The sequence below is a fragment of the Capsicum annuum genome, chromosome 10, assembly GCF_002878395.1.
Source record: "Capsicum annuum cultivar UCD-10X-F1 chromosome 10, UCD10Xv1.1, whole genome shotgun sequence".
Taxonomy (NCBI): Eukaryota; Viridiplantae; Streptophyta; class Magnoliopsida; order Solanales; family Solanaceae; genus Capsicum; species Capsicum annuum.
Genome location: NC_061120.1, coordinates 6417925 through 6438713, shown reverse-complemented (window position 1 = coordinate 6438713; position 20789 = coordinate 6417925). Strand labels below are relative to the sequence as shown.

At 31.6% G+C, this 20789-nt stretch overlaps 1 protein-coding gene across 1 annotated transcript; it reads left to right on the top strand.

Annotated features, from left to right (window-relative positions):
* Positions 1 to 1646: 1646 nt before the first annotated feature.
* Positions 1647 to 6224, top strand: LOC107845614 (60S ribosomal protein L11-1). The gene is made up of 5 exons (XM_016690041.2): positions 1647 to 1791; positions 4233 to 4340; positions 4439 to 4481; positions 5069 to 5264; positions 5883 to 6224. The coding sequence occupies exons 1-5, from the start codon at positions 1789 to 1791 to the stop codon at positions 6076 to 6078; spliced, it is 546 nt and encodes a 181-aa protein (XP_016545527.1). The 5' UTR covers positions 1647 to 1788; the 3' UTR covers positions 6079 to 6224.
* The last annotated feature ends 14565 nt before the right edge of the window (positions 6225 to 20789 follow it).

Genomic DNA, 20789 nt, shown 5'->3' with positions numbered 1-20789 from the left:
AAAAAAAAAAAAAAAAAAAAAACGAAAAAAAAAAATTCAAAAAAAAAGAAAAAAAGAAGAAAGAGAAGTAGAAACTAGAAATAGAAGTGTAAAAATAAAAGCGAAAATTTTTTTAAACAAGAAGAAGAAGAAAGCGAAAAAAAAAAGAGAAAAAAAAAAAGAAAAAAGAAAAAAAATAAAGAGAAAAAAAAAAAATGGAAAAGAAAAAGAAATTCAAAAAAAAAAAAACTAACAAGAAAAAATAGTTAGTATAAGAGGATGATATTTTGAAATTTTGAAGATCATGAAAAGAATAATCTTCATATTTGAGTTTGATTTGGAAAAAGGTATCTACTAATTTAAATAAGAGTAGTTTATGAAAATTTAATTAGATGGGATAATTATTCCTTATTTAACTCAACTAATTTGAGTAAAACAAGGACTGTGAATCATGTTGCATATGTATTTTTACAGCAACAGTTTACTTAAATACAAAATATAATTTGCTATTTTTTCATAACTATGAAACTGTTGCTGTTAGGGGTGTTCATGAGTCGGTTTGGATTGGTTAGCAGTTAAAACCATAACCAAAACCAATTTAGTCAGTTTTTGAAGTTCTAAAACCAAACCAAACCACAAAAAAAAAAAAATTGGTGGTTTGGTTCTTGTCGGTTTGGTTCGATTTTTTATTTTTTTTCGGTTATTGACTAGCCTACTTCAACCATCTCTAGAATAAACTTTTTTTTTAACACATAGAGAAGAGTATCACATTGAACAATTTCTCGTGAAATATTTGTACAGTAATGGACAAATGACACTATAAACTCTTCAAAATCAGAACAAAGATATTAAACAAAACCAGCATTGAGATGAAAAGTACCAGCTTTGTATTGTAGGCACTAAGATTATCCAACAACATACAAACACATACATGTACATTGTAAAACGAAACTTTGTATTTTGTTGCAGTGTACTGCAAGAAGATATAGAGTTGAGCAGATTTGAGTTATCTGTTTACTTTAAAGGTGAGGTAATCACATGGGAAAACGATTGAATAAACAAGGAAATATAAAACTACCATTTGAACTAGGGACCATGGTAACTCGTATTGTGAAAGCTGAAGTGGAAAAAAGTGAGGTAGGAACCGTTGGGTTAATTTATTAGTAATAGTAAGTAGAGTTGGGCTTGAGTTTGGAGCTTTGGACAATTGGGCTAAAGTATTGATTGGGTTAGACATAGATTAAAATTTAATTTTAGATTAAATTTAATAAAATATTTATATTTTATTTATAAATTATATATAGATAATTATAATATATATGTATATAATTTATCGGTTCGATTTGTTTATTTTCACATTTTTTTAAAATAAAATCATAACCTAACCAAATAGCATTGGTTTTTTAAAATTTAAAATCAAACCTAACTAAACCAAACCAAACCAAACGAAACATCGATTTTCTTAATCAGTTGGTAACCAAACCGAACACTCCTAGTTGCTATAAAAGTTCTAAAAATTACATAAATACACAACTTATGTTTTCAGTATTACAAAAAATCTCAACTTCCTAAACATATTATAAAAATCCCTACATATACACAGAATGCTATGTTATTTATACATAAAAATTACAATTAAGGCTCTATAGTTGCTATTTCTGAAATTTTACTGAATATTGGACCAAGCCCAAATGTAACACCAAACCAAATAAGCCCAAATTCTCATTTCGCTATCTACTTTAAATCCTTCCCAAAACCCTACTCCGCCGCTTTGCTCCTTCTTCCATCTCCTTCAGCAAAAAATATCCAATGGTACCTTTCTAATTTTTTCTTTATTTTTTTTCACAAATTATTTCAGTAGATTATCAAATAATGCATGTAATTATCCGTTAATTATCATTTTCATGAGTTATTAATTATGTTATTTGTTTTGCCTAAATCCTAAAAATTACCTATTAATGTTAATTAATTAGTTTATAGAAGTAGATTATCAAATAGAATCTCAAATTTTGATGTTTTTGTTTATTATTAATCAAATAAAATCTCTAATTTTGATGTTTTTGTTTATTATTATTTCCATTAATGCATGTAAATATCAAATAAAATCTCAAATTTTGATATTTTTGTTTATTTTCATTTCCATTAATGCATGTAATTATCAAATAAAATCTCAAAACTTTGATATATTTGTTTGTTATCATTTTCTTAAGTTGTTAATTAACTTGTTAGTTTTTCCTAAATCTTAAAAATTAACCTATGAATGTCAATAAATGAGTTTATTGAAGTAGATTATCAAATAATGCATGCAATTATCAAATAAAATCTCAAACTTTGATATTTTTATTTGTTATAATTTTCATAAGCTGTTAATTAACTTGGTTAACTATTAATGTTAATCAATTAGCTTATAGAAGTAGATTATCAAATAATGTATGTAATTATCAAATAAAATATCAAACTTTGATGTTTTTGTTTGTTATCATTTTCATAAGTTGTTTATTAACTTGTTAGTTTTGCCTAGATCCTAAAAATTAATTATTAATGTTAATCAATGAATTTATAGAAGTAGATTATCTATCAAAAATGCATGTAATTATCAAATAAAATCTCAAACTTTGATATTTTTGTTTGTTATCATTTTCATAACCAGTTAATTAACTAGTTAGTTTTGACTCAATCCTAAAAATTAACCTTTTGAATGTTAATGAATGAGTTTTAGTGATGTAAGTTGTATAAATTCAAGCTGGATCTACTAATTTGTGTTTAAGAACGAAGAATCTATTTTTTGCTAATTTAAATGTGACAAATTTTCTATTGGAGACAACCTCTCTACCTCACCTCTGAGTACTGACTGCGTACACATTTACCCAGTGTGTGGGAATACACATACGCTGGGTGTGTTTTTGTTGTTAAACGTGACTAATTTGAATACTTTGCTTTGTTTGTATCTATGCCTGTAGTTTCTTGTAGTCTCTTGTTTGTGGTGTTTTTGTGATGTCTATGATTTCGAATAGCTAGTTTATACTATTACCTTGTCGGGTGTCTTGTTTCCTTTATTATCTAGCTGTGTGGTATCCATTTTTGTTGTTTGCTTTTATGTTTTTTGTTTGTTATACTGTTATCTGTCCTGAGTTGGGTGTCGATCGGAAACAACCTCTATACTTCATCTGAGGTAGTGGTATGTACTGCGTACACTTTGCCCTCACCAGATCCCATGTTGTGCGAATACACTGGGTGTGTTGTTGTTGTGTAATTTGCGTTTATGATGTCAACCTGTGTTGCTCGGATCGACAACATTTTTGGAAAGTCTGAGCAGCGTAGATGTCAATGTCGGTACTCTGAGCAACATAGATGTCACTAACAGCAGGATACCACAAGTGGGGTCTGGGGAGGATTGGATGTCTGTAGGCCTAACTCTTAGAACCTTTGTGGGTTAGGGCGACTGTTTTTGATGAACCCCTTGGCTCAAAAGAGATGTTATTGAAGTATTGATGCCAATTTATGTTTATGGTGTAAAAATAAATTTTCTGCTAATTAAATCGACTAATTTGAACACCTTAATTTGTGTTTACAATCTCAGTCGATGTTCCTCGGACTACTCTTCAAGAATATCGATGTGTATGTATCAGATCCTCCTAAATAGTTTTTTTTTTTTTGGATGATTCGACATGGTGAGGCAACATTTTTGGAAAGTCTAAGCAACATAGGTGTCAACAAAATGTATACCACAAGTGGGGTCTGGGGACGATAGGATGTGCGCAGACCGTAACCCAATTTTTGTGGGTTAGGGAGACTTTCTTATTAGATTCTTGGCTGAAAAGAGAAGTTATTGAATACGGATGCTAATTTGTGTTTATGATGTAATAATAAATTTTCCTTCTAATCTACATAACTAATTTGAACCAATCAATTTTGTGTTATGAAATAATCAAATGTCTGTAAGCCTAAAAGACTATTGTGCACGAACTACTATGTGTTTAAGTAGAAAGAATCAATTTTTGGCTAATTTAAATGACTGATTTGAACCTTAATTTGCGTTTCATGTAAGAATTTTCTGCAAATCTAACTGACTAATTTGAACCCATTATTTTGTACTATGCACCCACTAATTTGTGTTTATGAAGTAGATTCAATTTTCTGCAAATCTAACTGACTATATTGAATCTTTATTTTGCGTTTATGAAGTAAGAATCAGTTTTCTTGAAATCTAAAACCACTGATCTTCGTACTTTGATCCTCAACTGAATCGGTAGGCGTCAGAGAAGAAACTGAGCAACCCTATGAGGGATATCAAGGTTCAGAAGCTAGTCCTCAACATCTCCGTCGGTGAGAGCGGAGATAGACTTACCAGGGCGGCCAAGGTAATTCTCCTTCACTATAGTGTTTAATGCTGCTTTAAAAGTTGATTTTTATTGTTGTTGAAACTGAAATCAGCTATGTGTTTGTTTTGTTCCTTTAGGTCTTGGAACAACTCAGCGGCCAATCCCCTGTTTTCTCCAAAGGTGAGCTTTCTGAACCTTCAATTTGTTCCCCTTTTTTCATTTCTGATATTTAGGTACCTTTGTGTGAAATGCATTATCAGTACTGTGGAGATGTGGTCTAATTTCCATAAAGTTGTTTAGTTTGAAATAAAAATAGGGAGTAACCGGATGTTTATCATATGCGAATAGTGAAAATGGGCTTAAATGTGGTGGTATGGAGGATTCATGTATCTCACACCCACTAGTTTGGGATCGAGGCGTAGTAGTTGTGCTTTGGCAATATGAAGATGAGTCTTATCAGCACTCTTTAGCATGAAGGCAACCAATAATTAATGGTTTTATGCTTCTTTCTTTGTGTTTTTCTTGACCTATATATGCATGAATTAGAGGAAGTCTGAGTTTTGGAATTGTTAAATGATTTCTGGAGTTTCACAAGATACAAATAAACCACTGTTTATGCATTACACATTTGTGCTGAGGCAAATAAATAAATCTCATGATTTGTTTTGATTACGTTGCTTGTTGACCAATTGATGAAGCTTTTACCTCTCATTTCTATACTGAAGATGGTTAGTCTTCTCTGGTGCCTGTTTTTCTCTCTTTGACAGCTAGGTATACCGTGCGGTCCTTCGGAATCAGGCGTAATGAGAAGATAGCTTGCTACGTCACTGTCAGAGGAGAGAAAGCTATGCAGCTCCTTGAGAGTGGATTGAAAGTCAAGGAATACGAGTTGTTGAGAAGAAACTTCAGTGAGACTGGCTGCTTTGGTTTTGGTATCCAGGAGCACATCGACCTTGGAATCAAGTAAGCCGATTGTTATCTCGCAATGCATCATTATTTGGAGTACTTTCACTATATCTTTTTATTTGGAGCATTTTCACATACTATCTAGTTATTTCAAAGGGCTGCTAATTTTATCATTTGGAAGTGGTTATCTGCCACGGGTTCTGCTCTTGCATATGGATCATTAAGCTTTAGATTGTGTTACGGGAGCTGCATTAAGCATATAGGTTAAGCAAAGTTCATCTTTAATATTTTCTTGGGTTGCGTCTCAAGTTCTTACAGGGTTTAGTTGTTTCTCATGTCATGCTACATATATGAGTGTAAGCAGTGGTGAGGCTAGGATTTTTACTGTGGTGAGTCGAAATGTAGAGAAGTAAACACACAAAGAAGCCAAGGTTATTCGGCATGCAATATGTATGCATAATAATCTTTTACCTATCTTCACATTGTAATTTTCCAGCGAAGGGGGATTGACTAGGATGTTGCACGTCATAATAATCTTTTACCTATCTTCACAGTGTAATTTTCCAGCGAAGGGGGATCGACTAGGATGTTACGCGTCATGGTCTAGTTATGTTTGTACGAATATTGTGCTGTTACCAATTTGTTTGACACTCTATTCTTTTATCTCTTTTATAGATATGACCCTTCAACGGGTATCTACGGTATGGATTTCTACGTTGTGCTAGAGCGCCCAGGATACCGTGTTGCACGTCGTCGTAGATGCAAGTCCAGAGTTGGAATTCAGCACCGGGTCACAAAGGAGGACGCAATGAAGTGGTTCCAGGTCAAATATGAAGGTGTTATCCTTAACAAATCCTCAAACATTCAGTAAGTTGAAATCCAAATCCACTGGTGGATTTCTCAGCAAGTGTTTTTATGTTATTTAAGAATTTTGTAGACCAACATTTAATACTCTTGGTAGAGTTGATGATGTTATTTTGGTGGAGGATATATGTTAGTTTGTTTTCATTTTGGCCATTTTTCGGAATGCTTTGTCATGATTCCTATAGTATTTTGCTTTGACTTCTTTACTTCTGCAACTTCTTTTTCCATTTATTTTTTCCTTGAGTCGTGGGTTTATTGAAAACCTCTCTACCTCCACAGAGTAAGATTTGTGTACCCTCTACTCTTTCCGAACCACAATTAGTAGTTTGCTGTGACTTCTTTACCTTCACAACTCTTTTTTCCATTAATTTTTTCCTTGAGTCGAGGGTTTATCGAAAACCTCTCTGCCTCTATAGGTAAGAGTTAAGATTTGCGTACACTCTACTCTTTACTCACCCCAATTAGTAGTTTGCTGTGACTTCTTTACTTTCACAACTCTTTTTTCCATTAATTTTTTCCTTGAGTCTAGGGTTTATCGAAAACCTCTGCCTCTACAGGTAAGAGTAAGATTTGTGCACGCTCTACTCTTTATGAACCACAATTAGTAGTTTGCTGCGACTTCTTTACTTTCGCACCTTCTTTTTCCATTAATATTTTTTCTTGAGCCTAGGGTTTATCGAAAACCTCTCTACCTGTACAGGTAAGATTAAGATTTGCATACGCTCTATTCTTTACAAACCACAATTAGTATTTTGCTATGACTTCTTTACTTCCGCAACTTCTTTTTTCATTAATTTTGTCCTTGAGTCGAGGGTTTATCGAAATTGTCTCTACTGTATTTGTGAATCATGTTCATTTTGGTAATGTTTTCATTTTTTTAAATTAACAAATTAACATTTACCACAACTATGCTTTACATAGTGGAGAGATTAAGGGACTGACTACCTCATAGTCTAGATTACTGCTAATATGTCTTGTGCAAAAAAATCTTTCCTACTATATATCAAAAAATGCTCTCAGGCACCTTTTTCGAGAGCTCTCTCTCCTTTCTAGCTCTGCCGAACACATTTTTCCGGCGAGTCTCTACTGAAACTTAACCTATGCAGTTGGTTTCAAGTCCTATGATATATTACGAGATTGATCAGTAGGATAGCAACTTGGTTCAAATGCGTGGAAAGAAGTAGGAATTTGATGCGCAGAACTAAGTTTTACAAGAAAACTATGGAGTGGTTAGTTTTTGTTTTGCTAGAAGCCTCGAGGGACACTGGAATGCATACAAGAAGGTGGAAGCTCAGTGACAAATTTGCAGATTTTTATTGTGTCAGAAAACACAATAAGTTTGGCAGATTTACTAGCATTGTTACTGTTCAAGGAGGGAACAAATTAGTTATCATAATACAAGAACTTGCATTAAATAAGGGGTATGGGGACATAACATTAAAGGCAGGTAGCTTCATTAAAAATCAAAAGAAAGTCGCTAGGACAAGTGCAAACAGATCTAGAAGAACAGATTCAAAAACCTTTTATGCTGACACAGTCAGAACCAACAAGTGGCAATCAAAGGCAACATCTTATGCAGAAATATGCCAAAACAGGGGAGACTTGGTAATAAATGATGCTGGCGCAGAAGCTCAACAAGGTCTACTTGGAAGGGGCATTGTTGGGATCTTTGCTGCAGGGAAAAAGGAGATACCCACACTTGGATATTATTAGAAAGTGGGCCACCAATACATGGAACAAGGCTTTTGGGGTCACCATTTATGAGATGAATGGAAATTCTTTCCTTTTTGAGTTCCTAATAAGCACATAATAAGCACATGACATAACTAATCCTTCATGAAGAGTGGACTTGGAAGCATCTGAAGTTATATCTCCAATGGTGGTCACCATTAGTGGAAAGTTGTACGCAACAAAAGAACCCAACTTGGATTAGAGCTATGGGCCTCCTGCTACATCTCTGGATGGAAAGTGCATTCAAAGCCATTGATGAACAATGTGGTGGATGACTGAAGAGGAAACTTCACTAAAGAATCACCTGAAATGGGCAAGGGTGAGAGTCAAAGGTGATGAGAAAACATTCCGAAAGAGGTGAGGCTATCGAAAAAAGGTCTTGACGTTGTAGCATCTATAGATGAGGAAAGAGCTAATGCTATCTCTCTTGAATCTCAATCACACATGCAAATAGCAATGGGAGCGGAAACACAGTCTTGAAATATTGAAGATGTTGAACCTTTAAACTTCCAAGATGTTGAAGAAGAAAGTGATGGGGAGATGGATGCATCAACATGGGTACTAGGGGCCGGGCATGCGGTTTGATTGTTTAATATCTGTTTGATTTTCGGATTGACGAAACAGACAATCGTAACCAAATTGAAATCATTTCGATTTAGTTTGATTTTTACAAAATTGATTCGGTTATTTTGGTTTTTTTATTTCGATTTTGAAGAGCCTTTCTTTGTCATAACCGAGCATTTAAAATTGGTGATTTTTTTATAAAAATAATTTTTTCAAACCTATTTTTCATTCTCAAATATAAATAATTCAACATGTATAAAATGATATGAAATAACCATAAGTTTAACATAATACATAACTGTATTATGCATAAATTTGCATAAACAGAAAACAAAAGTCATAAAAATAGTTCATAAAACAACTACCACAAAGTGTTTTTACATAAACAGTCCATAAAACATTCCAAAGTCACTAGAAAATCGTTCATAAAATAGTCCGATCACTAAAACAGTCCATAAATAAAACTTATCAACCATTGTGCTTCCTTTTTTGACCAACTAAGAACACCAAAACTTCACGAATGACATTTTTTCAATATTCAGAGCAGATTCTATTGAAATCTATCCAATAACGTGAGCCTGCAAATACATTTACAAGTAAAGTAAAAAAAAAATCTAACTAAACAAAATATGGAGTTCAAAACTAACGAACAAGTAAGAATTAAAATCACACAAAATAATAAACATATAACTATCACAATAAACAATGGAGTGGAATAACTTATTTCTTCCTCAAACTTGCAAGTTTAATTCAAAACAGATAGTAACAGTGGAATAACTTACTTGAACATTTACAATCAAAGAAAACAATTCTTTTTTCCTAAGCAACCTGGAAACTAATAAAATCATGAACATTTACAACCTTGAACTGTTTAGAATTGCAATTTTTAAGTGAGAACATTTTCAAGTTGAAGTTGGAATTCCAAGTATTCACTTCTCAACAAAATAGTTTTACCATAAACTTAGAAGTCAATTCCAGAAGGCTACTGGTACTGCCGGATCTAGGCTACTGATACTATGTCCAATGGTACTGGTACTATATCCAATAAATAGATCAACCCCTTGTATTTTAACTCTTACACTAAAAAACTTAGTAAAAATAATATTATACAAGACCTCCTCCTAAAGGGAATGCAAAATTAACAAAACTCAAAGAATAGAAAAAAGATTAGTACAATGATAGTATACAAGCCATCACTCACTATTATCTCTGTGGCAAACCAAACTCAATGGGTGGTGGCCCTAGCTACAATAATTAGCATTACTGATAATTGAAGGTCCCATGTACTTCAAATCCTCCATTGCTTTTCTCTTTGGTTCATTTAGTGGGAGAACAAGGGGCAATGGGAATGAACAAAAGCTAAAGCATATCAAGTTATATGCTTATCATATCTGGATATAAAATACTCAAGGACATTCGAGTCAAACTATGTAAACAGAATGATCTTGTCCAAATTGACAATCATTTTCAATCTCAGATGAACATCTTGAAATTTTCAAGCAGCCTAAATAGAATCAATTAAATGTTTTTGAGCTGATTATTGAGATAATTCAGAGAGATAACTTTTAAGTTGTACCATGTCAAAAGAAACAACATAGGATTTGTTAAGAGGAAAATATGACAGCAAAATAAATCAAAATAAGTAGCACAATTTACAGTAAGCTGGCAACTCCAATATAGTACAAGTAGAAGTAGAAGAAGAACCTAAAAATACACTTACCTACAATCAACCACAATTCATATTTGCTTATTGACAACTACACATCAACAGTGCTAGACTCAGTTCCACTGCAAGTTATTTTTAAAAAAATATAAAACACTTTTTAGCTGTTAGTTGATATATAATATAAATAAGAAATTATTTTCAATATAATGAATACTAAATCATAAAATTCTTACCAACTTCAAGTTGCTCAAGATACTCTAAATCTTTTCCAATGTTAATTGAAATAGGTTCACGTCTAAGCCAATCTTAAAGACAAATAAGAGATTGCACTAGTTTTGGAGTCAATGAACTCCTAAAGGGATCAATAACACGCCCTCCCGTACTAAATGCACATTTAGATGCTACACTAGATATGGGAATGGCTAACACATCACGAGCCATCTCCGCGAGAATGAAAAATCTCGGCTCATTAACTTTCCACCAACCTAATATATCAATATTTTTTTGAGTCTGGCTAAATTTCTTCAACAAGATATTTTTTTCAACTCATATTTACTACTTCAACCTCCATTAATTTCTTATGCTTCTCAAATTGTTGTTTTGTCCTCATTGTTTCTCTTCTTTGAAAATTTTCATAGCCACTTAAAGCTGAAGAGTTTCTGAAATAAGAAGTAGATTAAAAGTTTTTTGATTTCTCAACATAATGCTCAAACGAGGCTTCCATATATGTCTCCACCGATTCAGACAACTTGTCCCCAATTTCTTTTTCAAACATGTCCACAATTGCAAAAGGAACACATTCTAGTTTGTTTCAGGGATTCAACATAGATGAAATAAAAATTATTTTGTTCATTTTCTTTGGATCACCCCAATACTTTTTGAACTTTTCTCACATATTTGCCATTTTTTTAAAATTAGAATCTTCATTTTCTATCATCTCTTTCAAAATCAAATCAAGCTCAACAATTTTGATAAAGTGCACACTGTTAGTAACATATTCTGAACAAAAAACTTTCAAAGTAAGATCATAAATAGTTTTCAAAAATTTTATTATTATCCTCACATTGTTCCAGTCCTCACTTGTAAAGACGCCTGCATTAGTTCCATCTCCACAAGGAGAGGTACGAAGATAATCCAAAAAATCATTATCATAAAAACTATATCTTTTAAATACAAGCTCAAAATATTGTGCTGTTTCAAGCATTAAGTATGTAGAGTTCCACCGAGTAGGAACATCTAAACGTAAAGATTTCTTACAAGTTATCAATTAAGATTAACAATATTCTTTGAACTTTTTTAACTCTCGCAGCAGATTGTTAATATACTTCACTGCTTGTCTCACTCGCTTGATAGATTTATCAATTTTCTTCAGCCCATCTTGCACAATAAGATTAAAAATATGTGTCATACACCTCACATGAAGATATAGACCCTCCATTATGTTATTTCCCCAATTACTTAATTGTTTAGATATTTTTATCACTATAACATTATTGGAATTAGCATTATCAACTGTAATACTAAAAACAGTATCCAAACCCCATTCAAGCAAACAATTAGTAATGGAAGTAGCCATATCAACACCTTTATGACTAGAAATCGAACAGAAATTTATCACTCTTTAATGCAATTTTCAATTTGTATCTATAAAGTGAGTTGTTAGACACATATAGTTGATCTTTTGTATAAACGTTCAAGTATCTATCGTAAGACAAACTTTTGGATGTACTTCTTTAAAAATCTTTTTCAAAACTTGTTTCTCTTCATTGTAGAACCAATAACAATCTCCTGTCAATGTTTTACGAGAAGAAATATGAAAGTGTGGGATTGTGACTCTCATGAAATATTTAAAGCCTTCCTTTTCAACAAAACTAAACGGCAACTCATCAACAACTATCATTTGGGCTAAAGTTTTCCTACTTCATCCTTGATCAAATGTCCAAATACCCAACGCTCCTTCCTTTTTACCCACAGAAGATGATAGAAAAGATAATTTTGTTTGACTATCTTTAACACTAACATTAGGGCGGTAAGGACATAACTTTAGCATATGATTATTCATTGACAAAGTACCACTAACACTTGAAGCAACAACATAAAGTTTTCCACAATACTTACATTTTTCTTTAGTAGCTTCAGTTTTTTCATCAACCATCTTGTCAAACCACTGCCAATATTTTGTCTTAGGTTCCATGACCTTTTTTTTAAAGGGTTCAGCTTCAACGACAGTTTCAACTTCATTTGGAGATGAAACTGAAATATTTTCATTTGTCGCTCCACCTTCACTTACCCTACTTTCAATATGTGAAAATGAAATAATTTATTTATTAATTTTAACCTTTAGCCTTAAACAGTTAAACTATCAATTCAAATGAAAAATCATAAAAAAAAGTTTCAGATTAGACATATTGTGAAGCTGACAGTGACAGATCGCTTGAATAACTAGTTGTCAGAAATAACAAATTCACACTCACTCACTCACTCACAGTGATAGTGGACGCTCAAACAACAACTCCGGTGGGTTGAGACGAAGCCGTTGACGACAGTGCGTGGTGGAGGCAACAACTTTAACCGTGAGCCAAAGTTCTCAACCTCGAGGCGTCGTTGAAACAAACAACGATCAGTGTTATCACTGAACTATAGCCGTTGATGTGACGACGATGGCGGCAGCGACTACCGATGGTAGTGGCCAGTGGGTCAGTGACGAAATCGATTTAAGTTTCAAATTTTAATTTTGGTTCATTTTTAAATCGATGATGAAATCGATTTAGGTTTCAAATTTAAATCGATTTCGTCACTTACTTACCGGCCACTATCGTCGGCAGTCGCTGCCGCCATGCACGTCACATCAACATCTACAGTTTAGCGACAACCCTGATCGTTGTTTGTTTCAGCGATGCCTCGAGGTCGAGAACGTCGTCTCATGGTTAAAGTTGTTGCCGCCACCACCCACTGCTATTAACGGCTTCGTCTCAACCCATCAAAATTGTTGTTTTGGCGATCACTGTCACTGTAAGTGTGAGTTTGCTGTTTCTGACGACTAGTTATTCCGACGACCTGTCATTGTCAGCTTCACAATATGTCTAATTCAGTATTTTTTATAATTTTTTTATTTGAATTGATAGTTTAATCGTTTAAGGCTAAAGGTTGAAAATTAATAAATAAATTGTTTCATTTTCACAAACTGAAAGTAGGGTAAGTGAAGGTGGAGTGTCAAATGAAAATATTTCAATTTCATCTCTAAATGAAGTTGAAACTGTTGTTGAAGCTAAACCTTTAAAGAAAAAAAAAAGATCATGGAACCTAGGGCAAAATATTGTCAGTGGTTTGACAAGATCGTTGATGAAAAAACTGAAGCTACTAAAGCAAAATGTAAGTATTATGAAAAAATTTAGGCTGCTGCTTCAAGTGCTAGTGGTACTTCGTCAATGAATAGTCTTATGCTAAAGTTATGTCCTTACCGTCCTAATGTTAATGTTAAAGATAGTCAAACAAAACTAGTTTTTCTATCATCTTCCGCAGGTAAAAAGAAAGGGGCGCTGGGTACTTGGACATTTAATCAAGGATGAAGTAAGAAAGCTTTAGCCCAAATGATAGTTGTTGATGAGTTACCATTTAGTTTTGTTGAAAAGAAAGGCTTTAAAAATTTCATGAGAGTCACAACCCCACACTTTCATATTCCTTCTCGTGGAACCTTGACAAGAAATTGCTCAGTTCTACTATAAATAGAAACAAGTTTTGAAAAAGGTTTTCAAAAATGTACGTTCAAAAATTTGTCTTACGACAAATACTTGAACGTCTATACAAAAGATCAACTACATGTGACTAACAACTCACTTTATAGATACAAATTGGAAATTGCATAAAAGAGTGCTAAATTTCTGTTCGATTTTTAGTCATAAAGGTGTTGATGTGGCTGCTTCCATTACTAATTGTTTGCTTGAATGGGTTTTGAATACTGTTTTTAGTATTACAATTGATAATGCTAATTCCAATGTTGTCGCAGTGATAGAAATGTCTAAACAATTAAATAATTAGGGAACTAACATAATGGAGGGTCAACATCTTCATGTGAGGTGTATGACACATATTCTTAATCTTATTATGCAAAATGGACTGAAGGAAATTGATAAATCTGTCAAGCGAGTGAGACAAGTGTGAAGTATGTTAAACAGTCTGCTGCGAGAGTTAAAAAGTTCAAAGAATGCTGTGAATCTCAATTGATAACTTGTAAGAAATCTTTATGTTTAGATGTTCCTACTAGGTGGTATTTTACATACTTGATGCTTGAAACAACACAATATTTTGAGCTTGCATTTGAAGATATAGTTTCTATGATAATGTTTTTTTGGATTATCTTTGTACCTCTCCTTGTAAAGATGGAACTAATGCAGGCGCCTTTACAAGTGAGGTCCGGAAAAATGTAAGGATAATGGTAAAATTTTTGAAAAACTTTTTATAATCTTATTTTGAAAGTTTTTTGTTTAGAATATGTTACTAACAGTGTGTACTTTGTGGAAATTGTTAAGCTTGATTTGATTTTGAAAGGGATTGATAGAAAATGAAGATTCTAATTTGAAAAAATGGCAACAAATATGAGGAAAAATTTCAGAAAGTATTGGGGTGATCTAGAGAAAAAGAATAAAATGATCTTTATTTCATCTGTGTTGAATTTTCGAAACAAACTAGAATGTGTTCCTTTTGCAATTGTGGACATGTTTGAAAAAGAATTGGAGACAAGTTGTCTGAATCAGTGGAGACATATATGAAAGCCTTCTTTGAACATTATGTTAAGAAAACAAAAATCTTTTCATCTTCTTCTTCTTATTCTGGAAACTGTTCATCTGTAAGTAGTTATAGAAATTTTTAAAGAAGAGAAACAATGAAAACAAAACAACAACTTGAGAAGCATAAAGAAATTAATGGAGGTTCAAGCAGTAAATCTGAGTTGGAAAAATATCTTGCTGAAGAAATTGAGCTAGATTCAAATTTTTTTGATATATTAGGTTGGTGAAAAGTTAATGAGCCGAGATTTTTCATTCTCGTGGAGATGGCTCGTGATGTGTTATCCATTTTCATGTCCAGTGTCGCATTCGAATGTGCATTTACCACGGAAGCCTGTTATTGATCCCTTTAGGAGTTCATTAACTCCTAACCTAGTGCAATCTCTTATTTGTCTTCAAGATTGACTTAGATGTGAACCTATTTCAATTAATATCGAGGAAGATTCAGATTATCGTGAGCAACTTGAAGTTGGTAAGAATTTTATGATTTTGTATTCATTATATTGAAAATAATTTCTTATTTATATTGCATATCAACTAGCAATTAATAAGTGTCTTATATTTTTTCAGAAATGACTTGCAGTGGAACTGAGTCTAGCATTATTGATGTGTAGTTTGTCAATTAGCAAATATGAATTATGGTTGATTATAGATAAGTGTGTTTTTGGGTTCTTCTTCTACTTTTACTTCTACTATACCGGAGTTGTTAGCTTACTGTAAATTGTGCTACTCATTTTGGTTTATTCTGCTATCATATTTTTCTCTTAACAAACCCTATGCTGTTTTTTTTGACTTGATACAACTTAAAAGTTATCTCTGAATTATCTTAATAATCGACTCGAAAACATTTAACTTATTCTATTTAGGCTGCTTGTAAATTTCAAGATTTTCATCTGAGATCGAAAATGATTGTCAATTTGGACAAGATCATTCTGTTTACGTGATTTGACTCGAATGTCCTTGGGTATTTTATATCCAGATAAGATAAGCATATAACTTAGTAAGCTTTAGCTTTTGTTCATTCTTATTGCCCTTTGTTCTCTCACTAAATAAATCAAAGAGAAAAGCAGTGGATGATTTAAAGTTAATGGGGCATTCAATTATCACTAATGCTAATTATTGTAGTTGGGGCCATCACCCATTGAGTTTTGTTTGTCACAGAGATAATAGTGAGTGAGGTATTGTATAATTCATTGTACTAATCTTTTTTCCTATTCTTTGGGTTTTGTTGATTCTGCTTTCTCTTTGGAATGAGGTCTTGTATAATATCATTTTTACTAATCTTTTTAATGTAAGAGTTAAAATACAAGAAAATTGATCCTAGCTATTGGACATAGTACCTGTACTGTTGGACATAGTACCAGTACTGTTGGACATAGTACCAGTAGCCTTCTGAAATTGACTTCTAAGTTTTTGGTAAAACTATTTTGTTGAGAAATTGTGAGTATTTGGAGTTCCAACTTGAAAATGTTCGCACTTCAAAGTTGCAATTCTAAACAGTTCAAGGTTGTAAATGTTCACGGATTTATTAGTTTCCAGGTTTCTTCGAAAAAAGAATTGTTTTCTTTGGTTGTAAATGTTCCAGTAAGTTATTCCACTGCTACTTTCTGTTTTGAATTAAACTTGCAAGTGTCTGGGGAAGAAATATGTTATTTCACTCCATCGTTTATTATGATATTTATTTATTATTTATTATTTTATCTGATTTTAATTCTTACTTGTTTATTAGTTTTGAACTTCATATTTTGTTTAGTTAGATTTTTTTTAAGTTTAAATGTATTTGCAGGTTCATGTTATTGGATAGGATAGATTTCAATAGAATATGCTCTAAATATTGAAAAAATGTCATCCGTGGAGTTTTGATGTTCTTAGTTGGTCAGAAAAGGAACCATAATGGCTGATAAATTTTATTTATGGGTTGTTTTAGCGATCAGACTATTTTATGGACTGTTTTCTAGTGACTTTGGACTGTTTATATAGAAACAATTTGTGTTAGTTGTTTTATGAACTATTTTTATGACTTTTGTGTTCTGTTTATGCAAACTTATGCATAATGCAGTTATTTATTATGTTAAACTTATAGTTATTTCATATCATTTTATACATGTTGAGTTATTTATATTTGAGAATAAAAAATAGGTTTGAAAAAATTATTTTTCTAAAAAAATCACCAATTTTAAATGGCCGGTCATGACAAAGAAAGATTGACTACTTTAATCTTCAAAATCAAAATAAAAAATCGAAATAACCGAATTAATTTTGTTAAAATCGAACCAAACCTAAATAATTTTGGTTTGGTTACGGTTGTCAGTTTCGTCAATCCGAAAATTGAAAATCATACCGATATTAAACAATCAAATCGAACAAATCGAATGTCCACCCCTACTAGGAATAAGTTTTCTTTTTCATTTTTTTCTCTTTTGCCGTTATTCCTACAACTCTGAATAGATTGTAAACTTTTGGGTACCAACCTTGTGCTGATGATTAATATACAAAATGTTACCTTTTGTCAAAAAAAAAAAAAACTTTTTTATTTTTAGTAGAAGGCATAATATATAAACATGTTTTTTAACTTGTCTCAGCTGATATATATGTCTTTCAAATTTGGGTTTGTATAAATAAGTACTTATATAAAGTTGAATAAGTAGGCATGTTCATCTTATGCGGCATGTTGCATGCATTATGCCATATAGAATGCGTGTGTCCACTTGTTCAATTTTATACTAGTATAAGAGCTCATTTCAGATGGGGGATAAGAGATAACTTCTCCTAGATTAATTTTAAGATGACTTTGTTCTATGTTTGGTTGGGGATAAATCGCAGAATTTATATCTCACATTGATGGTGGAGTAAAATCAAATCCTAAGCAGGTGCCTACTTAAATTCGAAGTTGAAGGGCATATATGTTAGCTTAGGTCAAATTAAAGAGCGCGTGTAATGTATTGTGCTTTATTGGAATAAGAATGTTGTCTTATTAATAAAATAATGATTCGGTATCTGATATATATATATATTGAGATTCGATTAAATTAGTACACACATAAAAGTTTCACATTGAGGCACAAAGTTCCCTCTAACAAAGATGACTCCACATATATCAGGGCTCAAGTCTAATATCTCTGATTAGTAATAAAAAAAGTACCTATCATTATACTACAAACCTTGTTGGTGATCCGATAACATCATGCCACAAGGGCTTAAAGACAAATTATTTACAAGTATTAATCTATAATGTATAAATAGAAAAAATAACTATATGAGCAATTACTTACCCCATCACCTTTAGCTTTGTGCTATATGGACCCTCTATTTACCTAAATTTTCATGTATATCAAACAGACATGAAATAAGTATAGGTATTCTAGAGGGATCCTTTAAAATGAAGTCACAACACACACATTAATAGAGTTGTCAATTTGAGATTTACCTGTCACTCGTGTGTCCAGTCCAATCTAGCTAGCTAATTAGGTAGAATTGGGATGACATTTTCGTACTACATTTAAATCTGGGGTTCTTAAGTCCAGCACAAGATAGCCCACTAGCCTTATGAGATTGGGTTGGGCTAATTCATGGATCAATATAATGAAAAACAACAAAAAGAAGTTCGAAATCGAAAAGAAGAATTGAAGTTCGAATTTATGAAGTGCTTCTTAGTTTCTATGAATTCAACTTAGTTCTGTAAATCTTAAAACGAATCTCTTTGAATCCTTATCGACTTAGAGGCGATACATGATTTGAATTTACCACCAAATCATTCACTCTTTTTAGTTAGTGAATTTATGCACAATCGCTACAATTGATTACCTCTCCAACCTGTCATTATCAACCTCTTCCACAACTATTAACTACTATTATCAAACCGCCACTTATTTTCACCACTATTATCAGCCACAATCGCCGATCATCTATAACATCACTTTTCATGATATAAACTAGATTATACATCATGATCATACCTTCGTCACTTATCATCACTATCAATTATCTTTATCATCAATTTTTACTGCACAATCATCCCAATCAACCATATCCAAAACAACAAGTTATTATAACTAACTAATAGTTATGTGACTTAAATTATAAAGACAATATTAATTTGTGATTTAAAATTAATTGGATTAGGTGGTTATTTTTTTTTAATGGTCTATCAAGAATGGTCCTAAACAAATTTAAAAATAAAAACTGAATTGACCAATCAGTCTGACATTGTCTTTTTTTTTTGACAGAAAAACACATGTTGAATTTGGCTCCATTTACAATTACACTTTCCCATAATATCAGATAATATTATTTAAAGTAAAAAAACAAAAAATAAAAGAGTAAGAATGATTGGTTGCATATCCCAAAGATCATATTTATTTTGGCTGTTTGAAACTATTTTCACCTTTCACTTTGAATTTTTGATTTTTGAATCTGAATTATTTAAATCTTAGGCTATTAGGAGTATTTATTTATTTGTATAGATTTTCATTATTAAGATTTTGAACAAAATTATAATATAATTAAAGTATATTTTATGATGATAATTTTCATTACTATTTTATATTGTAATATTACTGTCAGTCGTTATATCTGTACGATTTTTATTTTTATAATTATATTTATTATTACCGTCATTGTCGTCACCTTCGTTGCTACCTCTAACTCTCTGTCATAGGCAATTTCGACCATCAACCATCTACATCATCACAATTGTCATAGTCGCCAACTATCATCGATCCATAGGCAACTACTAGCATCTATCAACTTCATCAATATTACAACCACCCCATTACCATCAATTACCACCACAACGTCAGTCATTACAACATCAGCTACCGATACTTATGTCCATCAACACAATTATTACTATTATCATTACTAGTATCTTACACCAATCATTACTATTACTATCACTATCAAACATAATATTTTATTTTTTAATCAAATAATAATTTTATTTTACTAACTTTACATTTTTTGATAGTTAGTAGTTTTTATTTAATTTTTATTATAAATAAATAATTATGTGCATTCAAACAATAAAAAATAAATAACATTAATCATTCAGTATTCTGATCTAGAGATAACATCTTAAATATTCAGGTATATTTGGTTTGGTCCAAAAATTTTTCATTTACAATTTTAATTTGGGTTTGGGGCGAGGTTATATATCCAATATCTGTAATCGACAATAACAATAATTAATAAGGAGACAACAATCAGAAAGAAAGTAGAAAAAATAAGTACATATGAAGAAATTAAATTAAGAACGAAAGAATTGAAATGATTAATTTTCTTTTTCACAAATTCTTTTCTAGAAATTTCTTACAAGATATATTGAAATATTTTCATGCGGCTTTACTTGCCAAAAAGTTCATAAGAAATTAATAAATACTAAATACCATTATATCTATATCTATAATCTATAATTTATAATTTATAATATATTAAAAGTGTGAAGCCTTTAGAAAAATGAATTGAACTTTTTGTCCTTCATTAAAAGAGTTCGTTTTAGACAAAACCATTTTTTACCTTTTTTTCCTACAATTAAATTGTTTAAAATAAATATACTAACTTTTTGCTACAATTAATTAATTCTACCCAAATTTAGCCAATTTCCTACCCGTTTTTTTTGTTGCCTTTCTACCCAAATTTAGCCAATTTCCCACCATATTTTTTTTCCTACTTTGTTTAAACATCCATTTTTTTTTTATCCTATTTGATTCCTACTTGATTTCTTTCAACCAAAAAACATCTTCAATTTCCTACAATTAAATTCTTTCCCAATCTATAATTTATAATTTATAATTTATATCTATAGCTATATCTATATCTATAATCTATAATCTATATATATAATATATTAAAGTGTGAAGATCATTAGAAAAGTGATTTGGACTTTTTATCTTTCATTAAAAGACCCTAAAACTATTTTTTCACTATTTTCTTTAATTGTTTTTATTATATTAACTAGACTCCTAAAATATATGA